At 32.3% G+C, this 21092-nt stretch overlaps 1 protein-coding gene across 4 annotated transcripts in view; it reads left to right on the top strand.

Moving 5' to 3' along the window:
* Nbea (neurobeachin) overlaps positions 1–21092 on the top strand; it is a 622915-nt gene that overhangs the window by 529835 nt on the left and 71988 nt on the right. For all 4 annotated transcript variants that reach the window (XM_076872612.1, XM_076872611.1, XM_076872614.1 and 1 more), the window contains one exon: positions 15752–15892. In XM_076872612.1, coding sequence (XP_076728727.1) covers positions 15752–15892 — 141 coding nt within the window. The remainder of the gene's footprint in view (positions 1–15751; positions 15893–21092) is intronic.

Below are 21092 nucleotides of genomic sequence, written 5' to 3'. Positions count from 1 at the left end.
TTAGTATTCTAATAGGCAAAATGAAATGGGTGTTTAAAAAGGAGCAAATGTAGCAAGAGATTTCTTAGAAATGACAATGCAAAACATGATGGCAAATTATAGGTGATAAGGCATGCTATCTTAACCATAAAATATATAAACACTATTAAGTATTTTGTATTAAGGGGAGTACTTAAAGAAAGTCAAGTGAGTTTATCAAGGGTCTGTTTAGATGCAAGAGAGAAGATATGATCTTAAAAATGTCAAGAAATAATGGGGACAAAAATGAAAAGCAAATTTTGGCTTGATTCAGCTCATGCTATCAAAAAGAAACAAGTGGGATGCTAAACTCTTTGAAATGCAGCAAAGAACGGGGAACTAAGCCCAAAATGCTGCTTTGTAGCCTAAGTTGATAGCTAATACAATGAATCATGCTCCTTGAGAATCTAAATTCTACATTTTATACATATCTTATGGTGTCTAGTCTGTAATGGCTTTAAGACATGGACCAAGCCCAGAGGTTTATGTATTTTAAACACAGCCTATTCACTTTGAAACTATTTCTATTTTCTACCAAACTTGGTTGTCTGGTTAGCAGTCCACAGAAGGTTAAAAGGTTAAAAGAAGGTTTTGAGGGGCAGTTTTAAGGGGCTTATCGACAGGGCCACATAAGCCCTATGAATCAGGGAAATATCAATGTAAAAATAATCCCACAGATGTTTTTTAACTTAGCATGCCTTCTCCTATGTCTTTTCTAGACCTATCCAAGCTGAAGTTCTGTATCCTACTATGCTAGATGTGTGACCTAAAACCAATTTCTCTTAGTCCATATGTGAAAGAAGAATAATAATAATAATGTAACACTTTTCTACCTCATATAGTTATTAAGGTCAAATGTCATGTCCATTTAAAGAATGTAACAGTACTTGACAAATAGAAACACTTCATGAATTGTAGTTATGATTATACATGGAATTTTTCTTAGCCTGCTTTTGAAGGTTATTTAATAATTTTTTTGTATTCTCATATGTCATTCATTCTCTAGTTCTTTTTTGTGACTTCCTTATCAAATCTTAGTTACTATCTCACTCCTAATTTTAGTTATGATATTATAGGTTCCAAAGGGACCTAATAGATCAGTTTGCCAACATCTTATTGAATTATATAGCTGGTTAAAAATTGCTAGGAATTGAATCTTAATATGCTGGCACATATAGCAATTTTTCCATTGAGATTCAACAGAACAAAAATATTTAATATTCACCATATGTAAGTAATTATTCAAGTTCATGTAAACAGTAGCACAGTAATTCACTGGGGCTGCCATCTTATTATCTAAATAACACAAAATTGAATAATAAGGTACTATATTTTACAGAGAGACCTACACAAGTATCGGTAAATAGTGGTTAGGAATGAGAACACTGGAGCTAGACTGCCTGGGTTCAGATCCTAATTGTGCCACTTGTCAGCTGTGGGGATTAGACAAAGTTATATACTTTATTTCTGCCTCAGTTTCCTCAGCTGTGTAATGGGGAACAATACTAGTAAAGTCAGTGTTAGAAGTTGATGCAGTAATAAGCATGGATAACTTGGAACAGCACTCAGCACATCATTATTACCTAGCGCTAATAATGGGAATTTAATTGTGAATCACTGACATAGGCCATATACTTGGAAATATCTTTCAAATAATGATGACAAATATTTGCTACTACTATTGTAATTAGTATGTTTGAATGATATGCATTTTGGGCATGACTTCCAAGGTTGAAGTGTGATCTATAGGCATAAAGCACATCACATCAATGTAAGAACTACTGTTAAAGTAGTTCTATTAATTGAACAGTTATTATATGTTAGGCCTTATAAAGTATGTGTGCGTGTGTGTGTGTGTGTGTGTGTGTGTGTGAGAGAGAGAGAGAGAGAGAGAGAGATTTAAGATGAAAATTTAGAATGTAGATTCTCGAGGAGCATGATAAATTGAGTTAAAATCTCATAAGCTGACTATTACTATGGCTATTTAAGATTCTTTTAACAGGGAAAGGTTCATTTGTTTTGAAATCAAATGAAATATCAGGGTGAAAAGAAATTTATAGACCAAAATTCTTTTCTTTCCTTTATTTATGTACTCAGTCATTTAGTCAACAAATATTTATCACACACTATGTTGAGAAGATGTACTTCTGTTCTGGGTAGACGAGAGCATAGGAGTGAATAAAATAGTCACAGCTTTGTGAGGGGAGTTCAGTCCTGACAAAGGTGAGAACTTGGAGACTTAACAGAAACCTGAGGCCAGCACTAGGGACCTAGGTGTGTTGGGGACTGTACCCCACTGGAGAGTACATGCTCAACTACTCTAGATTCACATATACTTGAAATACTAACACAGCCAAAGAAAATATGGCACTCATTATGATTAATATGGATTATAAAAGACATTTAATAAAATATTTGCTAGTAGTAACAGAATTTTAGTTTTTTCATAGAAAAGATGAGAAAATTTAATGAGGAAGTCACTATTTCTAAAGCAACTGGAGGATGTAAACATTCTTCAAGTTTCTTAGACTGATTTGCTTAATATGTATTTTCATTGGCAGAGCATTTCCTTTTGTGACTCACACTCGCCCTTCCTATTTTACATAGTGTTAAATAAGTGACAAAGTTAAATAGAGCCTATGTAAATTAGGCAAGGTGAATACAAACTATACTTGTGTAATCATGGGGCACTTCATGTTGTAAGCAGTTGAATTAGAAGATAGATAGCTTTTTTTCAATTCCTCAACATTCCATGCTTTAGCAATTTGTTCTTTATTTTCTGTCACACTAACATGATGGGAAAGTGTTAGCAAATTAAAGCCTCTTGATATGTTAATAAATTACTCTTTCATTGTTCCCATGCTTCATTGAATTTCTTAATAGGAACTTCTTACAAATGGTTTAGAAACCCAAGACTATCCTGTATAAAAACCATTAATAAACAAGATTTTAATGTATGAAAATATATCTTATTATAATGCCTAATGGGAAAATGACATTTGAAGCATAATAATATAATTGGAAGGAAAACCTGTTGTGGTGCAGTATTACTGTAGTTAAGAGATGCCTACTAAGAAGACCTATTCTTGCAGATATTCAGTACTGCAGATGGAAAATTTATTGGAGAATTTGTTACTTTTTTAAAAGCTCAAAGAAGAACAAGAATAATTGAATATTATTGACCAAGAATATTCTAAAAGATTTTTAACAACAAAAGTATTTGTTTCTAAAGCTTAAGTTTCATTAGCTTCATGGTAAATTTATTTGATTTCACTTTATATCAATACATTATAACGATATATGTGTAATAAGCAATCTGTTGCCTGTTGGTTTTTTCTGCTTCTAAACAATGAACATTAATTCAGGATTGTTCCTATTAGCACCTACTAGTTCCTTTTATGTAATATCTATGTATTTACAAATATATACATAATTAATTTGTTATCCCCTTCATCATAAAAGACAATTGGAAATACTAGTCTAAATAATAATTTCTACCATTGAATAATTCTAGAATTTGTTTCAATAAACATTTGGGACTCCAAATAATTTTTAGATTCTTTATCACATGAATAATTTCAAAACTATAAAATGTACAGCCATAAAATGAATATTTTTTCATACTACCCCAGTGTTACACTGGCTTTATGAAATTCTCTGTTGTATCAGTTCAGAAACTTGAATTAAGTTTTAGAAAACTCAGCTCAAATTGGTTTGAACAAGAAATCACTGTTACTGGTTTCTATAACTGGAAAATTGAGAAGGTTTGGTTTTCAGCAAGATTCACTGCAGTGATCCAGATAATACCCCCAAGGACTTTGTTCTTTCCATTGCTCTTCTCTGACTTCAGCCATTCTGGACCACATACTCATCTTCCACTGATAGCCCCCGGTAGTTCCGACACTCTTTTTAGTACCAAAATGACTGCAATAGTTTTCTACCTCACATCATATCATCCAAAGGAAAGAGGGAATTATACCACATAGCTAGAAGACAATGAAACTTTTCTTTCTCAGAAATCACAGAAAATGTCTTCTGTCCTATTAGTGCTATTTAAGAGGGATGAGGTGTGCTATGAAGATGGAGTATCATTTCCTGTGATTGGAGCCAGAGATAGAGTCAGGATCTGAATATCTGCTTATCCACAGATGATGGGGCGATAGATAAGCAGAGGAAATTTGGACTCCTATTCCCAAAGCAAAGGGAACTAATTCATGTTTGACAAATAACTTTCTATTATAAAGTATAATTTAAAACGTATCTGAGAGTTTCTTCTTCATGACTTCTATGATAAAGAGGATAGCAAGTTAATTACATATTTGTACATACATAACTATTACATGAAAGGAACTAATAGGTGCTAATAGGACAAGAAATAGTCATTGTTTAGGAGCAGAAAAAAAAACAATAGGCAACAGATTGCTTATTACACGTATATCATTATAATGTATTGACATTAAGTGAAGTCAAATAAATTTACAATGAAACTAATGAAACTTAAGCTTTAAAGCCCCTCAATTTTCTGGGACATCTTTCTACTTTGCCCTTAATTTTATGTACATAGTTTTTGGGTTTTATTCTGTTTTGTTTCATCTGTGGTGTCAGAGATCAAACACAGAGCTTTGTGCAAGCCAAGTAAGTGTTCTTCCACTGAACTATGTTCCCAGCATGAGGTACATAGTTTTATGTTCATTTTCTCTCTGTGTTAGTCAGATTTCCATCACTATGAAAATATACCTGAGAAAAATCAATTTAATAAAGGAAAAGGTTATTTTGTCTCACAGTTTTAGTCCATGGTTACTGGGCCTTGTTGCTTTTCGTCTGTGGTGACAGAGTAGTAGTTCATGGCAGGGCACCAGATTGAGGAAGACTCTTTACCTCACGGGAAATCTGGATACAAGGAGAGGAGGGGGAGCAAGAAATTTGGTCCCAATATCTCCTTCAAGGACACACCTCAATAATCTAATTAAGTTCATTTGAAGGTGTGATTTATCTTCCCATAGCTGACAAAGGTCCATAATTCAACAATTATGTACATTCATTTCATACTTCTCCAAAACATTTTGACAGTATTGACAAAACCGTCATTTTCTTTTGTGTTTTTATGTAGCATTCTAATATATAACAAAGGAATATAAAAAAAAGATTAACAACTATTTTTATAGGATTCTGCAGACATAAACAACAAATGAGAAACACAGTAAATAAAAGTAATGTCTCTACATGAGACATACCTTCCCTGAGGCACTGGTAGCACAGACAGGATAATGATGTGAGCTGGAGCTGACTTTCTTGTTCTTTCGAAATCCACACAACAGCCACGTACATAGCACTCAGTTCTCATTTCCATAGGATATTGAATCTCTAGACTGTCTGTTCTCATCACTGGTGTTCAGAAAGTTTAATTCAAGAATTATCAAACCTTTTCCATTTTTCTCTCTTTATATTGATATTAAAATTGAGAATTAGGAAAAAGCCCTGAGAGATTAGAAATTGAACATGGAAAAAATGAGGTTTGCTCCAGTGTTTGTGGTCACATATTATACAAACTTCACAATTTTTCTAAGTTCTCTGTACTTCTGTTTCCTCTTCTTTAAAATGAACATGATAATTCTTACATAATAGGAGTGTTGATGGAATTCAGCACATTAATGTAGATAAGGCATCTGACCTAATGCCTCACACACAAGTGGCATTAGAGGAGTAGTAGCTACAAAGCGAACTTTAATACTTGTCAGTTGAGGTTTCACCAAATTTGGTATGACTGAAAAAAAAATGTAATGAAAGATTATTTGATTCAACTGATATATTTTCATTCAACAAAGTAAAAAGCAATGCCATTTAATAAAACATTTTATGTAATAAGTAATCCTGTTTAATCATTTTAAGTTGTCAAATCATCAAAGTTATCAAAACAGTGAAGTTAAATTAAATGCCTATTGAAACTTGAGATCCACATTCATTTGGACTGAAATATTTTATATTTATAATATTATTACTCTTTCCCTGGGTCACTTTTTTATCAATTAAAAGGAACCAAAACAAAAAAACATTTTATCAATAAGATTTATTAGACATCTCATTTGATTAGACATCACAGGTTCCAGGTTTACTTATTACAAGTTGAGGTTACAGGTTATATGTATTGTTTGACATGATGGACAGCAAATAAAACAATCTGTTATGAGCTATATTTTCAATACCAACATATAGTGGATATAGAGATTTTCCCAAAAAATTATGCAGATATTCCTTATGGAGATATGACCTTGTAGTGAAATCTGTTTTAAAACATGACATGTGCTTGTGCTTCAGTTATTTACATATACTCATATGAACTTGACTCTGAAATTATAGTGGCTACATGACTTTGACATGAAGCACAGTCTCTGCTCATTAAAGTGTAAATGGAATTTCCTATTTCCCAGTCATGCCCTCTGATAAATGAAATAGTTTCATCACAAAACCAAGTCCTGCTAATATTGACATGAGCATAAGACATCACACACCCACACCCATTCTTCAAGTGGAAAAAATATATTTTGTTAACACAGGAGTTGTTTGACTGACAGATGATGATAAGCATAACCATTTTCCCAAATTATTATGCCACTTAAAAAAGGAAGTGATAATGCCTCGAGGCTTTGAAATGTGATAATGCAAATGGATGCACTGAAGTGTGAATACTATTCAACAGTCTACCCTTGATAGTGCCAAATTTCTACCACATAGAGAAGAGTCTAGGTTGTTAAGGTAGGAAATGCACAACTTGGAAATCTAAGGCAAGTTTCTGTAATTATTTTATCTCTTTTTCCATAAAAGTTAACAATATCTGAAATTAAATCAGGTTTATTTACTTTAGTATATAATCTAGCTCCCACTTACTTTTCAATAATAAAGCATGAAATGTGGGAAAAATTACTGTGTTAGTAGCCACTGTTATATCAAACCTATTAAAATAAGTGAATGTGTAAATTTAATTATATACCATTTGCCAAAAATTCTCTTGCCAAATTTGAAATGTGTTTTTACACATAAGTTAAATACCTACTTAACATACACCCAACACTATGCTCAAATTTGTGTGTGTTAGGCTTGCTTACATGGCAGTGCTGAATGAGTAGTGCTATTTTAAATACAAGATATTGACTGACAGTGTTTGGATACTTTAAAACTAATGGTGTAATCATTTATTTAAATTAATAATTTGTTTCATTCATTCATTCTTTCACTGATTGCCAACTGACTCTCTGCGGGTCATCAGTGGTACAAAGACAGTAAGATTTGGTCAATACTATTAAGAGCGTGTAGTTAATTTTAGTTTACCCAGTGGTATATTATGCTGTTTTCCTTCTAAATGAAAGGAAGGAAGAACCAAGAAAAGTGCAGACAAAAAGTATGATTCATATAGACATTGTGATAACCATAAATACTGAGGTGTGTGTTTGTTTATATTTCCACTGTTGCATGTTGGGAACATATATGACTATATATTATACAGAACCTCCAAGCCAATCTCAGGCTTTGTCTGCTTATGCTACATGTCTTCCTACCCTCTTTTTTTTTTTTTTTTGTTCCTTCCCATTGAACCACTTGCCTTGACCTTTCAGAAAAAAAGCAGGGGGTCCGGGGGCAACATTAGCTAGGGCTTGTCCTTCTTTAAAATTTTTAAGCTGTTAAAGAAGAAACTAGCAACAGTAGGAGTACGCTCCAGTGCATGAATTTGGGAGATACTTCCTCTGGAAAAGAGAGCCTGCTTCACACATGTTCATTTCACCAACCTCTGTCACATCTATATGTAACATGTACCATAATCATGGCAAAACTGGACCAAATTCAGCCTCATTTAACCTTTCCTTTCAGCTAAAATAGAATATTAAATAGCTGGAAGTGATCTTGAAACTGACTTGTAGCCTCATAATTATCTTTCTTACTTAATCATTGAAAAATTAATGAAATGGACACAGATTTAAGATACACTGTCTTATGCAAACACATTGCTCTTTCACTAAGGTATTTATGAATTTTCTTAGAAATTATTATGGGATAATGATAACAATTATGACCAATATTTGGCATGTACTTATTACATGCCAGGCATTGTCCTAAGCATCTGACATAGATTTTCTTGTTTTACCCTCACAACTCCATGAATTGCACTGGTATTTTGTTTTATTTCTCTTCAATCAGTAAGTAGAATATAATAAAAATAAAAACTAAACATATAGATTAATTTATCTTATACATGTCCCCCACCCTTCCTAAGTGCTCTGGCAGTTTTATAAAGTACAAAAAAAGAGAAAAGCTCTTTTTAATATTCTACAGGAGAGACATCTTGTAAAATATTCTTCACAATGCATGTTTGTTTCAGATATGAGCAAAGAACACAGAAGAAATGCAGTAAATGAGGCACTCCACTGCCCCTGAGCTTTCAGTTCTGTGTGGGAGTAAGATGCCTGTGAATGTACTAATGGGTTTTGCTAATCAAAAGGCAGCTTTAAACCAAAGATTATTTTGCTTCATAATACAGTCAGTTGGGTAATTCTTCCCTGTTAAAAAGTTTAAGAGGAAATATACCCAGTTATAGCCAGCAAAATATCAATCTTAACACTTCCTTTTATTGATGCTTCATTACTTTAGGTTCTGTTTCTTAATAAGCAAATTAATAGTGTATGTAAAACTGCAAAGGGGAGATTTAATCTATTTATGAGAACATAATTTTCACGTTTTAGAAACACAAGTTTTCAAATTAATCATTTTAAAGCATTCTTATGTATAAGAACAACCCAAATGTGCAGCGTGGAAAGAACTTAGTTTGATTTACTTTTTTGCTTAATATTGACTTGCTGAAAGGGAGAGATCATGTAAGGTATCCTGAAGAATTTCTTACCTTCTGGATTTGTCTTTTTCCCCTGATGTTGTCATTTAACTTATTTTAACTGGTAGGGTTTTGATATATGCTTATTTAAATATTAGTAAAGATTGCTAATGAGTTTATTGCTTTCTATTCGAAACATAAGGTTACTATAATTGATTAAATTTATTAAACTTAAAATATTCACATTTGAAAGATATTTCTAGGTCATATATTGGAAAGCCATCTAAATTTTTATGCCAGGGAAGAACCAAATGCTTCATCAAATAGTAAAACAGGAGTGGAAAGAGAATATCAAAAGTCAACAACATTTCTGCTCCCTAGAAGCAATTTATGGTTTCATGTACATTCTTCAAAAGCTTTCCTCTAGTATTTTAAGCAAAAATATACTTGGTATACATTATGGAATTTTTAGAGAAACTCGAGTAATGTTTTATGATCCTGTTTCCTGCGACTGGCTTTTTTCATTCCTAGCATGATTGGTAATTTAACATTATCTATAATGCATTCTCCACAAAACCCTGGAGTTAACTTTCTAAAATCTAACATGGATCTTGCTTTTCTCCCACTTTAAACCATTCAGTGACTTTCCACTGCACTTACCTTAAAATGTATTTCATCAACCTGGTCTACAGAGTCCTATGATTTTTTGTCTATTCCTCAAACTTGTCATTCAAGGCCCCCTTAGAGCCTTGCAATAACTTTTGCTCTCTCTGGAATTATAATCTTACCCCTGAATTTCATACCTGGAATCTTCTTATCTTTTACACCTGAGCTCTATCGTGCTAATCTGTTTTAATCCTCAGTTGAACACTTATAGCTGATATTTTCTTATTTACCTAATTGTTCACTTAGATTTCATCTGCCTCAGCCTATATACATATACATTTACACACCTAAAAATGCACACATACACATTTAAATGCAAGTTTTATGAACCAGGGACTTTTTTTTTAACCTTACTCCAGGGTTTATAGTAATTTCTAACTCATAATAGATACCCAATATTTATTGAATGAAATTGTTTTTGAAATCAGCCTTTTAAATTGCTGCAAAATATACAGCAGTGGGTATATCATCATTCCTTTAACCAGTCCCTTATATTTAGACTACTTCCAGTTTTTTGTCTTGTTTTGCCATTTCAAGCAATGGTATGAGAAATGTCCTTGCTCTGATTCTTTCCATATTATAAATCCTCAAAGTTGAATTATTGTATCAAAAGTGCATGTATACAATATCTTTTGTATAATATAATATTTTCGTATAATATTATCAGTTTTTCCCACAAGAGACTTATACTCCTTTATACTTTTTCCAATAATATTGAGATACCATGTTTTCTTACACCTTGGCCAATCCAGAGTATTGTGAAACTTAATAATTTTTGGCAATCTAGTGAATAAAAACAGCTTTTGTTTGATTTTTCACATTCGCGTGTATACTAATGACTTTGTATGTGTAACAGAAAGTCAACTTAAACTAACTTTAATTAAAAATACAAACTTTTAACTAGCTCATAACTGAGAAATCTGGGGAATGTAGAATCCAGGAAACTGAATCTAAGAGTTCTCCACAGTGTCCTGCCTATGCCCATCTCTGCTACTTTTCTGCATTGGTTTTATTCTCTGGGCTTTCCATGTTGCAGAAGTGATGTCTCTTAACCCAAAAGACAGGGGGCTTCTCCCCCACACAGTTGCAGCCAAGGTTCATTGGATCAGCTCGAATTATGTTCCTATTTCTGCACCAATTATAGTGGCCACATGAATAGAATATACTGAATGACAGGTCTGAATCCCATACCCACCCAGAAAGTCAGCCCATGTGTACCAGGCAGACTAGAGGTAAAGAAGAAATGGTTCACAAAAGAGGGAGCAATGGATGCTAAGCAGGAAAAAAAAAAAAAAGATATTCATTTCATTGTAGAGTTGGTACTGATTTTTCCTACTTGTATTGGAAATTATTATTTTTCTCTGAACTACCTATTCAGAATTGCTTATTTATTTTGTTGTATTGTTGATCAGTTTCTTAGTGATTTTGTAAAAGCTCATTTTAGAGAAAAATTCCCCCTTTATTCTATATGCTAAAAATATTCTTTCATTATTTGTCGTTTGATTTTTGACGAAAAATTTTGTCTAAATGTCTCACATGAATGTTTTATAAAATATTATATAATCAGTAATCAGTCTTCATTCATTTAGCATTTATTACTCACCAAAAAAAGAGCCAGGTACTGTATTAGGTGCTGAGAATTCAGAGATGAATGAGAGATAAGGCATTCCTTTTAAGTATTAGTCTTCTGGGTTAAAAAGGTTATAAACTTGCCTAACTATTACCAGATGGTGTCATGTAAGGCTTCACAGTTGAAATTTGAACTGCTTCCAAAAGAATGAGTCGAAGTTCCCTAGCCAGATAAGAAGGGAGACAGGGAATTTACTTGAGCACAGAATGATCTGCAGAAATGATTTCTACAATGTCAAAGCTAAAGATTTCCAGAGTGATATCATGTAGTTCACAACTGAAAAAATGAAAAAGGCAAGAATTCTTGAAGGTTTTTTTTGAGGATTTTCAAGCCCTTTATCATGATGGAAGATGATTTAGACATATTAGAAGCTCATATATGTTAAGAATGTTCGGATAACTAGAAGCTCTACCTAGAAGCCAAATAAATCACTCACTGTACCCAGTTTCTAGTTGTATCAAGCCTATATTTCCTGCTGATTCTGTAAAATGTATAGCCACCACTAGCAATGCAATATTGATTTAACTTAAGAAACAGTGTCCTCCTCTAGGACATAGAATGTTGAACTAGCAATCCTATAAGATTCTCTTCATTCCTGAGGCTTTTTGCAGATGAGGAGGAAAAAGATAGTTATGGAAGAAAATACAAATTATATTGATATAAATTTTATATTTAGTAATGAAAATGCAATCCAGTGGTATGGAAAGATTAGAGGACCAGGTACCCGTTTTTTTCCTCCTAAAAGTATATTCACAATGAATGCCTTACTGACCTCACTGAAGAAAATCAACCTAGAAAATGGATGTGAAGACAGTATCCTATACAAATATATAGTATCATAAGTAGTTGGAGCATCTATAGAGAGCTCTTCCCATATGATTAAAATTTTATTGCCATCCACATCATGAGCATTTCCAAAAATTATAATCTACTTTGCTACATTGACCATTCCTCAAATCAATCAACATTTATTTATTTAATTAAAATAGCTCTGTGCTCAGACTCTTTTCAAGAAAAGTTCTTCTAGTGTCTCACGTAACACAATTTATCCAATATATTTTTTAATTTCTATAATTTTTGTTGGTCAGTTTTGCTTATTAAATTTATATATGCTTGCTCCCCCCAAAAAGGACTTGATATAACTTGGAAGGTTTTATAAGAGTGAAAAAATATTGATAGTTCAAGGCTAAAGGATTACAAAGGGAAAATAGAAAAAGGAAAACAAAGAAAAGGCTAGACTTAAATCTACCAAAAGAATTCTCACCAGAACTCCTCAAAGTATAATCTAAGGAACTCTTGTTCTATTTCATGTTTAACAGTTGTTATGAAAACAAAAAGAAAGATATGGCTTATGTAAAAACAAACAAATATAATAAAAGGAAACATTGGAGTTAACAAACTTAAACAAATCTATTCATGATAATATTTCTCAGAACGTTCACTAATGAAAATCTTCACAACCATCTGTCAGGATTTTTGTTCCATATAATAAAAATCACAGTTTTTCCAGAAAAACAAAGGGTTTTTTTTTGTTTTGTTTTTGTTTTATGATGTAAGTCTTAGATTTCTCACTTTAGTCTTAAAGAGGAAATTGGGGGGAAGAGTTGAGAAAATAGCATCTTTTTCTCAATAAAGATAACATGTTTAGCATATACATAGTAATATTACACAAATAATTTCTCACAAATTTTATAAAAAAATGTGAATTTTGTACATGAGTCATGCTTGATTTTTCCATGTTAAAAACAGTGCTCTTGGTCTGGGGTTGTAGCTCAGTGGTAGAGCACTTGTCTAGTATGTGTGAAGCACTGGGTTCAATTCTCAGCACCACATATAAACAAATAAAATAAAGGTCCATGGACAATTAAAAAAAACTAAAAAAAATAGTGCTCTTGCAAATTATCTAGGTTTTATGGCAGTTTTAAAAATGAATTATAAGTTTTATAGGCATAGAAATTTTATTTTTCATTTCTGCATGATCATTTGCATGATTTTCTGTAATGTGTTATAGTGTTTACTTGTACAAAAAATTCACAAGAAAGAAACAGCAATAGATCCAGTACCAAGTTTTAAGTTTTTCTTAAAATATTTTTACATGATGGCACCCAAAAAACACAGCAGTAGCCATGTCTAAATTCCCACTGTTGACAGAAAAGGAAATTGGCTCTTGATAAAAATTGAAAAAAGACTACAAACTAAATTTGTAAATTTCATTAAGTATATTCTTACATTTTTATCAAAATTCTTACCTTTTTCACCTGCCAAATTCAAAAGATTGCTGTTTCATTCTTGGCTCAAGTTTTAAAATAATAGCAAATTTACAGTCTTATCAATAGGTAGGTAGATAGATAATTGATGGATAAATATGATGTAATATATGACATGTTTGGCTTTCATAGGAAAACATACCACTGATGCCAAAATTCTCATTTCCCAAACATTTTGAAGCTTTTTTTCCTTTAAATGGCTTGTTTCTTGACTACTAGAAGCCAATGATAAAATAGTATGTATAGCACAAATTATTTACATTATGTTTCATAAAATTCATTTGTAATTGCACTCAGCCAAAATTAAAAATTTAAAATACATCTTAAGAAATTACTAATGGAGACACATACAGACTTTAATACTGTACAGCTGTTTCCTACCAAGCATATTCTCTAAAACACTCTGATAAAATGACTTTGATGAAACTTGAGTAAAATGGAAAATGTAAATATTTAGTTTATCCCTTTTCCAGTAGTTGAGGAGAAGGCTGGAAAAGATTAGAGGAAGGGCCATGTTCCTTTTTCAAGAATGTTTTGTGATGTCTTAGAGAACAAACTGTATCAGATAAGGCGGATCCCTAGGGGTTGGGCAGGCATTTTATGCATGTGGAAGATCTATTAGCATATTCAAGAAAGAACAAAATACTAAATGTTTTAAATGGTTGAAAAATATTGAATTAGAAAAACATATCTGTGCATACAAAATATTTAGGCAATTTTGAGTGAAAAACTTACTATTTAATTTCAGGAACAAAGTTTTCATTCATTACAATGTCTAGTAATTATCCTTTTCTCAAAAAATTATAGGCTTATTTTAAATATTGAGATTTTAAGGAATGTTTAACAAAATTTTTGTGCCTTTTATAGATCTGTGTCAAAAGATCTCAGATAACCAATGATATTAAACACAATAAATTCTAAGCCTTCAAATATTTTTTTAAAATATATTTAAGCCAAATTTTTTATTTTTATACTTTGTTTTAGAAAAATGAAGACAAAAAAGCTTCGAACTCTTAAAATAGTAATGATCTTATACACAAGAAATATGTAATCAGATTTCCTAGTCTTTGTTAGGTCTAATTAAAGTTTATGAAAAATGAAAATAATTTACAAATAATTTTAGCATTCAGGATAAGCACCCTTGCAAATAAGAGTTTATATGGAAATCCTACCAGACTTTTAACTGCTGACATCATTGTGTTGTTTGAATTAGTCTCCTGGGAACAAAAGAAAAGGCTCACAGCAATTTATAAATGAATCTTTCTCTCTTGTGTAACATTATGTGTCCCATTGAAGCACTAATTTTCTACTACTTCTCTTGTTAAAATTAAGCCTTGGGGGGAACTTCATAGTTAACTAGTAATATTAAATTTTGAAATAAAGGACTCAGATATTACACTTGATACTCATCTTTCGTTTTCCCTATAAAATTCTTTTTTATAGTATGCATCCTAAAACAAAATAATTGTGCTATTTGATATCATAAGAGTAGATTTCGTATATACTGTAAAGCCAAAATTGAACAAAATCTTAAGCTAAGGCAGTTGGCTATTTGTAATGATGAGGATGTGTGCCAGAAATTCTTAATGATTCAGTTTGCCAAGAAGTTCAAGACAGTGATCCAATTAACAAATGCTTTATTGAAGGAAAAAAAATTCATATCCTGAGCAGTTACTGTGTATTCCACTGTAGGGATTAGCATCATAATTGGTAAGTAGCATGGTAGTGCTATTGGGAGAGTCTCAGTGGCCTTAGTAAACCGCTTTACTGGAAATCTGAATTGTCTAGACTATTTTCATCATCCTTAGTAAGGTGTGTAGTTTAAATTAATAAAAAAGGATAGATGCTTCATCTGTGTAAACTCACAATGGAAGTAGTGTCCCATCAGTGTTCCCATGCAGAAGATTGTTGTCTTTCACACTTTGGGTGATACTATTATTAAGACAAAAGTTTTCTCTGATACAGTGATAACTGCTTCATCCTTCTCCTGGCAGGATCCTTGTACTACATGCTAAATTTTCATTATGTGTGTTAAGTGGACAGGAAAACAACATTAAAATATTAATTTGGCCTTGATAGTTAAAACTGAATCACCTCTGGTAACAGTTCACTAAAACTTTTAGCAAAGTCTAGAAACTTTGCACATAGGAATAATCCTTTGGGTGATTTTTAGGAAGTGTAATGATATGTAGTTAATATCAGAATTCAATTTGGTAAAAATATAATACAAAATAATTTGTGCTCTGTGCTTGAAATGAATCAGTAGTGATATACTTTCAGGATAAAGGCTTATCATCTAGATTGTCTAAAATGACTATATTAAACAATATATTTCCTTTTATCTTTTTATAGCCAATAGGTGCTTTGAACCCAAAGAGAGCTGTGTTTTATGCAGAGCGCTATGAGACGTGGGAAGATGATCAAAGCCCACCCTACCATTATAATACACATTATTCAACAGCAACATCGACCTTATCCTGGCTTGTTCGAATTGTGAGTATCTTCCTTGAGTTACAGTTTACCTTTAATACCTTAAAGTATTTTAACATTAGTAAATTAAATAAAAATCAGGTATACTTGTTATTCATCTTAAAGATTAGAGAGCAGTGAAGTGAATCTCTTCGTTTTTAATGAATTCTCATGTTTTTGGAATTGAGTTAGGAAGATAGATTCTGTGAGCTTCTCGGGCCTAAGTCGGTATTTAATTTTTAAAAAATTATTTATTTATTTATTTATTTATTTATTTGATGCTAGGTATTGAACTCAGGGCCTGGCACATGCTAAACACACACACTACGGTTGAGGTACATACACCTCCAGCCCTCTAAATCAGTGACAAAGAGCCAGCCTTCTGGAGTATATCCTTAATACCTACTATTCCTTTCTCACTAAGGATGTACTCTGGTCCTTAATCTTCTACTGTCTTCTCATTATTGATTCTTAGGTGGCATGTTGTAATATCAGGTTCCAAGTGTTTTCAAGACCTCCTTCTTGTCTTTAACACATAAATATACTCAAGTATTTTCAGTCTTTAAAAAAAAATAAAATAAATAACTGGACATGATGTCACATGCCTGTAATCCCAGTGGCTCAGAATGCTGAGACAGGAGGATCACAAGTTCAGAGTCAGCCTCAGCAACAGTGAGTCACTAAGCAACTCAGTGAGACCCTGTCTCTAAATAAAATACAAAATAGGGCTGGGGATGTGGCTCAGTGGTTAAGTGCCCCTGAGTTCAATCCCCAGTACCTCCCCCACAACGGAAAAAAAAAGAAAAAAACCTCTTCTCAGCCCCCACCCATTCTGTAACTCCTGACCTTGTGGTCACATGTACTGAAAGTTCAGCCTCCACTGAAAGCTCAGCCACTTGGCCACCTCACATTTAGTCTTTACCTGATTGATGCAGGTTCCTACCCTCACTTTACTGACTTGTTCTTATGGAGGTCACAGGTCACATGGACAGAATGTCCCATTTCCTACCATCATGTTTCTGAGGCACCTGTTACCATTGCTCACTGCCTTCTCCTAGAAATTCTCCTGGCTCCTCTGACAACATCCCCTTCTAGTTTTTTTCCTTTTGCCACCCAAACTTCTTGTCCAGTCTCTTGCTCAAATTTCTTTTCCTCAATATTCTTATTCCCTAGGATTTTTCTAAATAGTTTAGCAAAGCTATGTCATTCACTGCAAAATAGTGACTTCCAGCTTCTAACTTTATCACAAATATTTCTCATCAGTTTCTGGCTTATATTTCAACTACCTATAGGGTACTTGTTCCTGAATATCATATAATACCATAAATATCATTTTTAAAAGATAACTTTTCTCCATCATGAACTTGGTGTGATTCCTCCTGTTTTTCCTAAATAACTAGCATGATCATTCACCCAGTTACCCCATCTAGAGCAATTGGGGAACTTTCCTAAATATTTTTTCCTATTTTTACCTCCTCCCATATCCCAACAGACATCTGTAGGTTCTACCAAGTAATTATCTCTAAAATCTATCTCTTTTTCTCTATAAATGTGGCACTTCCTTTAGTTAAGGTTTCCATTATTTCCATTATTTCTTATCTAGAATATTAGAAAAGCTTTCAAGTTTGCTTTTTCCAGTCTAGTCTAGTTAGAAACAGTTACTGAAGCCAGATGATCTGACTTTTCTTTTTTTTTCCTTTTTAACTATAAGGGACTGAAAAGTACTGTAAAATACTAAATTAAATCTCTAATATTTTATCCTTTTACCAAGATATGGTTCAGACCACTAAGGTATGTGAGTCTCACATGTCTCAGAACCACACTAGTAAAGCTACATACATGAAAATATACCTTCTATTTCAAAAGGGTTATTTTTTCCTAAACCTAAAGGACAGACTAGTTTGGAGGTCTTCCTCAGGCATTTTTTTCCATTTTAAGTAGAGACTGAACTTACAAAAAATGCACTCTATGTATACTTTAACTTGCAAACCGCTAGCAGATGACATACTACAACACTCACTATTGTTGAAAATGTTTGTCAGGATTATGATTCAGTTTAATTGAACACAAATTCTATATCTTTTATAATCATATTATTTATAAGAAGTTGAGGAAGTTTAGATTAACCAGTCTGTTGAAAAAACAAACCCAAATCTTACTTTTAAAAATAAACTATAATAATAAACTAAAGGTAAAGACATAAAACTACTATTTTGTTTTTGACCAAATTTATTAAATTAGCTTAATTTGTCCAAAGATTCAGTGTAATTATGTGAAGTTGAATTCTTTTACAAAATGTATTTGAGTTAGAAATTTCTTAAGGAAAAAAAAATCATTAAACTCTGATACTGTTAACATAATTAGAAGTTCTATTTTTTTACTTTTTGATAATTTTGAGAACATTAGATTTATATTTGTAAACATTTATCACTACAAACCAATCAGAATGGAGGATCTTTAGTTTATGGATAGTAATAAGTAGTGCCCTCCAGAGATAGGAGAATGCTTCACTTTCAGGCAAGAGGCAAAGCCTATTTGGATTATAGATGGACATCAAGAGTTTGTTAGTACCCATCCTGCAGTTTCAGCCACAGGTCAAAACAAAACACAGAGACACCAAAATTTACCAGTCAGTATTTCAAAGAGTTGATTTCCTTTATACTCAATGTAAAATATGGTCTTATTTTATTTGTGCTCCCAAATATACATAAAAGAAAAAAGATAAATTAGATTGATCACCAAATGTTCCTATAAAGCTAAATTTTCATTCATTACCACCATTAGTAGGAAATTATTTATTAGCTGTAAATGAACCAGAAACTAACAAAAAATTGAATAGAGAAAGTAAAATGTTAAAACCTAGAGAAAAGAGTGTCAGTTGAGTTCAAGTTCTCTTTTCTATTTAGGATACACCCTGGAAGCCAAGAAAAGATGTACTTGGGCTTAAGCAGCCCATGAGAATTTTTTTTTTTTTTTTTTTTTTTTTTTTTTGGTTATATTGGGGATTGAACCCAGGGCCTTATGCATGTGAGGCAAGCACTCCACCAACTGAGCTATATCCCCAGTCCAAGAAATAATTCTCAGGCCTCACAGTCTATTTGGCTTCACCACATTAGTCCACATGAAACTTGCAAAGGGACCTCCAAAATCCTTAGAGAAAGATGTTTAGAAAACATGGGAACCTGGGAGGACTTTTCATACCACCTGCCCTGAATGACAGTCACTGTCACAGAAACAGTAAGACACCTCTCTCAGGTACTTTGGAGTTGAAAAAAAAAATCTACTGGATTGTTTTGAGATTAAATGAGAATAATATGTGATGATAGCATTTTGAAATACATAAAGTAACATCCAAAGGTTCACAAAAACTCTGTTCTCAACCTCCTAATTTCAGTTGACCCCTTTCTATCACAAACAAGCTACACACTTTCTCCAATTATAATTCATTCTTAAGTTGATTTATCAATCTATGCAACAGTATGACAAAAAATTCCACACATATTTATCCTACATATAGTAGTAGGATATAGATATATAGTAGTTGCATATAGATATGCAATCATAAACCATTTGGGTAATTTAAAGTTTCTAAAAGCCACATTTAAAAGCAAAAAAGAAACAGGTGGAATTAATTTTAATAAATTATTTGTTAATCCAGTATGCCTGAAATGTTATCATTTAAACATGTAACCAATATAAAAAATAAAAGATATTTTACATTTTATACTCTTTGTATAAAATGTAAAATATCTTTGAAGTCCAGAGTATATTTATATTTGCCACACATCTCAATATGAACCAGTGACATTTGAATTGCTCAGTATTCACAGGTGGCTATTGGCTACTGTATCAAATATAACAAATTTATAGAGTTGATTTTATGGGAACTCATTTGGCCCAAAGCTCTTAGGCTATGCTGTTATTAATAGAAGTATTGTGGTCTAATAGCTTACTTTGTGTTTAACCTAATGGCCCAGAGAATTGTGATTTCCTCACTCCCATCCAAAGGAGTTTATGAGGTAGAAAATGCATTAAAGTTTGTGTCACTGAGAATTTGTTCATAAAAATGTGATACAGATTAAAATAATTAACTGTCCTTTACCTTTCAAGACAGCTAAACCTAACGTCATTAAACTCATTATTAGTTTCAGTCAATAGACTTAATATGACAATAATAATTGGATAAAATGCTAATTAACTAAATACTTCATTGATTTAAGTTAAAAATACTATTTTAGACAAACTACTAGTAAAAACACTTGTCTAAATTATGAGGCTCTAAAAAGACTGTTTCCTTGATAGCTATTATTGGGCAAGTGATGAATGCACTATTATATTAAAAGTTTGGAATTTTTTCAGATAGTAACTAATACAAAATGTTTTATTCAGAATGATGTTGCTTTAATCCTTACCCTGGACATACATCACTACCCTGAAGCAATTAAATCTTATACTGGGACCATTTCAGCCTTCAGAAACACATTCACCTTCTGAATTCAGTATATTCAATTCTCTTATTCAAAACTTATTTCCCAGACATTAGTCATAATTCCTTGGAAGTTAAATAGGTTACATTAAAATAAGTTAATTTACAAATATGTTGTTTAGAATTTGAATTATGGGTTGTCTTGAAAGCTTTCCCTAGAGTCTCTTTAAAACCATGATGTACCTTTAAAAGTATATATTTGTATAGACTTATGAAAAAATGGGGTATATATGTGTAATAAGAATTGTAATGCATTCCGCTGTCACTCATGTTTGTAAAAAAATCAATTAAGAAAGTATATATTTGTAATAAATAAAATCATAGAAGCACTTTGGTAAGTTTTATAATTAAAACCAAAGATAGTGCTGCTGAATGAAATATTTTCACTATGTTTATTTTGAATACTGATGTTCAAGAACAATGTTTATTTACTTAGAGGAAGATGAGGAATATTTAACCAAGAGCCTAGTGGATATAAGGCACATAGGTTAATTAATAGAGTCTTTTGAAAGTCTCTTAGAAATACTCCCAGATTCTTTCAAAAGAAATAGAAGAAAATAAATTTCTGGAATTAGACAAAGGCTAGTGGAAAGAATGATTCCTTCATTTCTTAGAATGTGACTTTGATGTCATATCTCAAATGTAAAAGGAATGATTCTACCTATTCTGAAAGATGATAGAGGATCCTTAAACTGAGATAACCCAGTGCCCAGCACAGAAAGGTGCTCAGTAACTGTT

This window comes from Callospermophilus lateralis, chromosome 12, assembly GCF_048772815.1.
Source record: "Callospermophilus lateralis isolate mCalLat2 chromosome 12, mCalLat2.hap1, whole genome shotgun sequence".
Lineage (NCBI taxonomy): Eukaryota > Metazoa > Chordata > Mammalia > Rodentia > Sciuridae > Callospermophilus > Callospermophilus lateralis.
This window is presented reverse-complemented; position numbering and strand designations above follow the sequence as displayed.